A 692-nucleotide genomic window follows, 5' to 3' on the forward strand; every position below is an offset into this window, starting at 1 on the left:
TCCTTCCCTATATAGAAGCATGATAGGTAGTCTTCTTTATCTCATAGCTACTAGACCTGACATTGCTTTTAGTGTTGGAGTGTATGCTCGATTTCAGCCAGATCCAAAAGAATCACACATAAGCTCTGCTAGACGCATCATTAGATATGTGAGTGGAACAGTTGATCTAGGAATATTCTACTCTAGGAATTCTAATCTTGACTTGGTTGGTTATTCCGACGCCGATTGGGCCGGGAACGCAGATGATAGGAAAAGCACGACAGGGGGTTGTTTTTACATGGGTAGCAATCTCGTAGCCTGGTTGAGTAAGAAACAGAATTCTATATCTCTATCCACGGCAGAGGCCGAATACATAGCTGCAGGGAGTTGCTGCACTCAGCTTCTCTAGATGAAGCATATGCTGAGTGATTATGGGATTAGTCAAGGGACCATGACTGTTTTCTGTGATAATACAAGTGCTATAAATATTTCTAAGAATCCCATTCAACACTCTCGAACAAAACATATTGACATACGACATCATTTTATTCGTGAGCTTGTTGAATCACATGTAGTCTCTCTCGACCATGTCTCTACTGATAATCAATTGACAGATCTACTTACGAAACCACTAGATGGATTGAGGTTTGAGTCGCTTCGGACGGCTGTTGGTGTTTGCTCACCTATCTGATCATGGATTCATGCATTTATCA

The 692-nt window shown here is 41.5% G+C and overlaps 1 protein-coding gene across 1 annotated transcript; it reads left to right on the forward strand.

The window, feature by feature from the left end:
• Nucleotides 1-19: 19 nt before the first annotated feature.
• On the forward strand, nucleotides 20-388 carry LOC111384068 (uncharacterized mitochondrial protein AtMg00810-like). The gene has a single exon (XM_023008289.1). The coding sequence runs from the start codon at nucleotides 20-22 to the stop codon at nucleotides 386-388; it is 369 nt and encodes a 122-aa protein (XP_022864057.1).
• Nucleotides 389-692: the final 304 nt, after the last annotated feature.

This window comes from Olea europaea, unplaced genomic scaffold, assembly GCF_002742605.1.
Source record: "Olea europaea var. sylvestris unplaced genomic scaffold, O_europaea_v1 scaffold28347, whole genome shotgun sequence".
NCBI classification, from domain to species: domain Eukaryota; kingdom Viridiplantae; phylum Streptophyta; class Magnoliopsida; order Lamiales; family Oleaceae; genus Olea; species Olea europaea.

Bases quoted from the DNA above. Each gene is read 5' to 3' on its own strand.
- LOC111384068 (XM_023008289.1), top strand. From the start codon at position 20: ATGATAGGTAGTCTTCTTTATCTCATAGCTACTAGACCTGACATTGCT.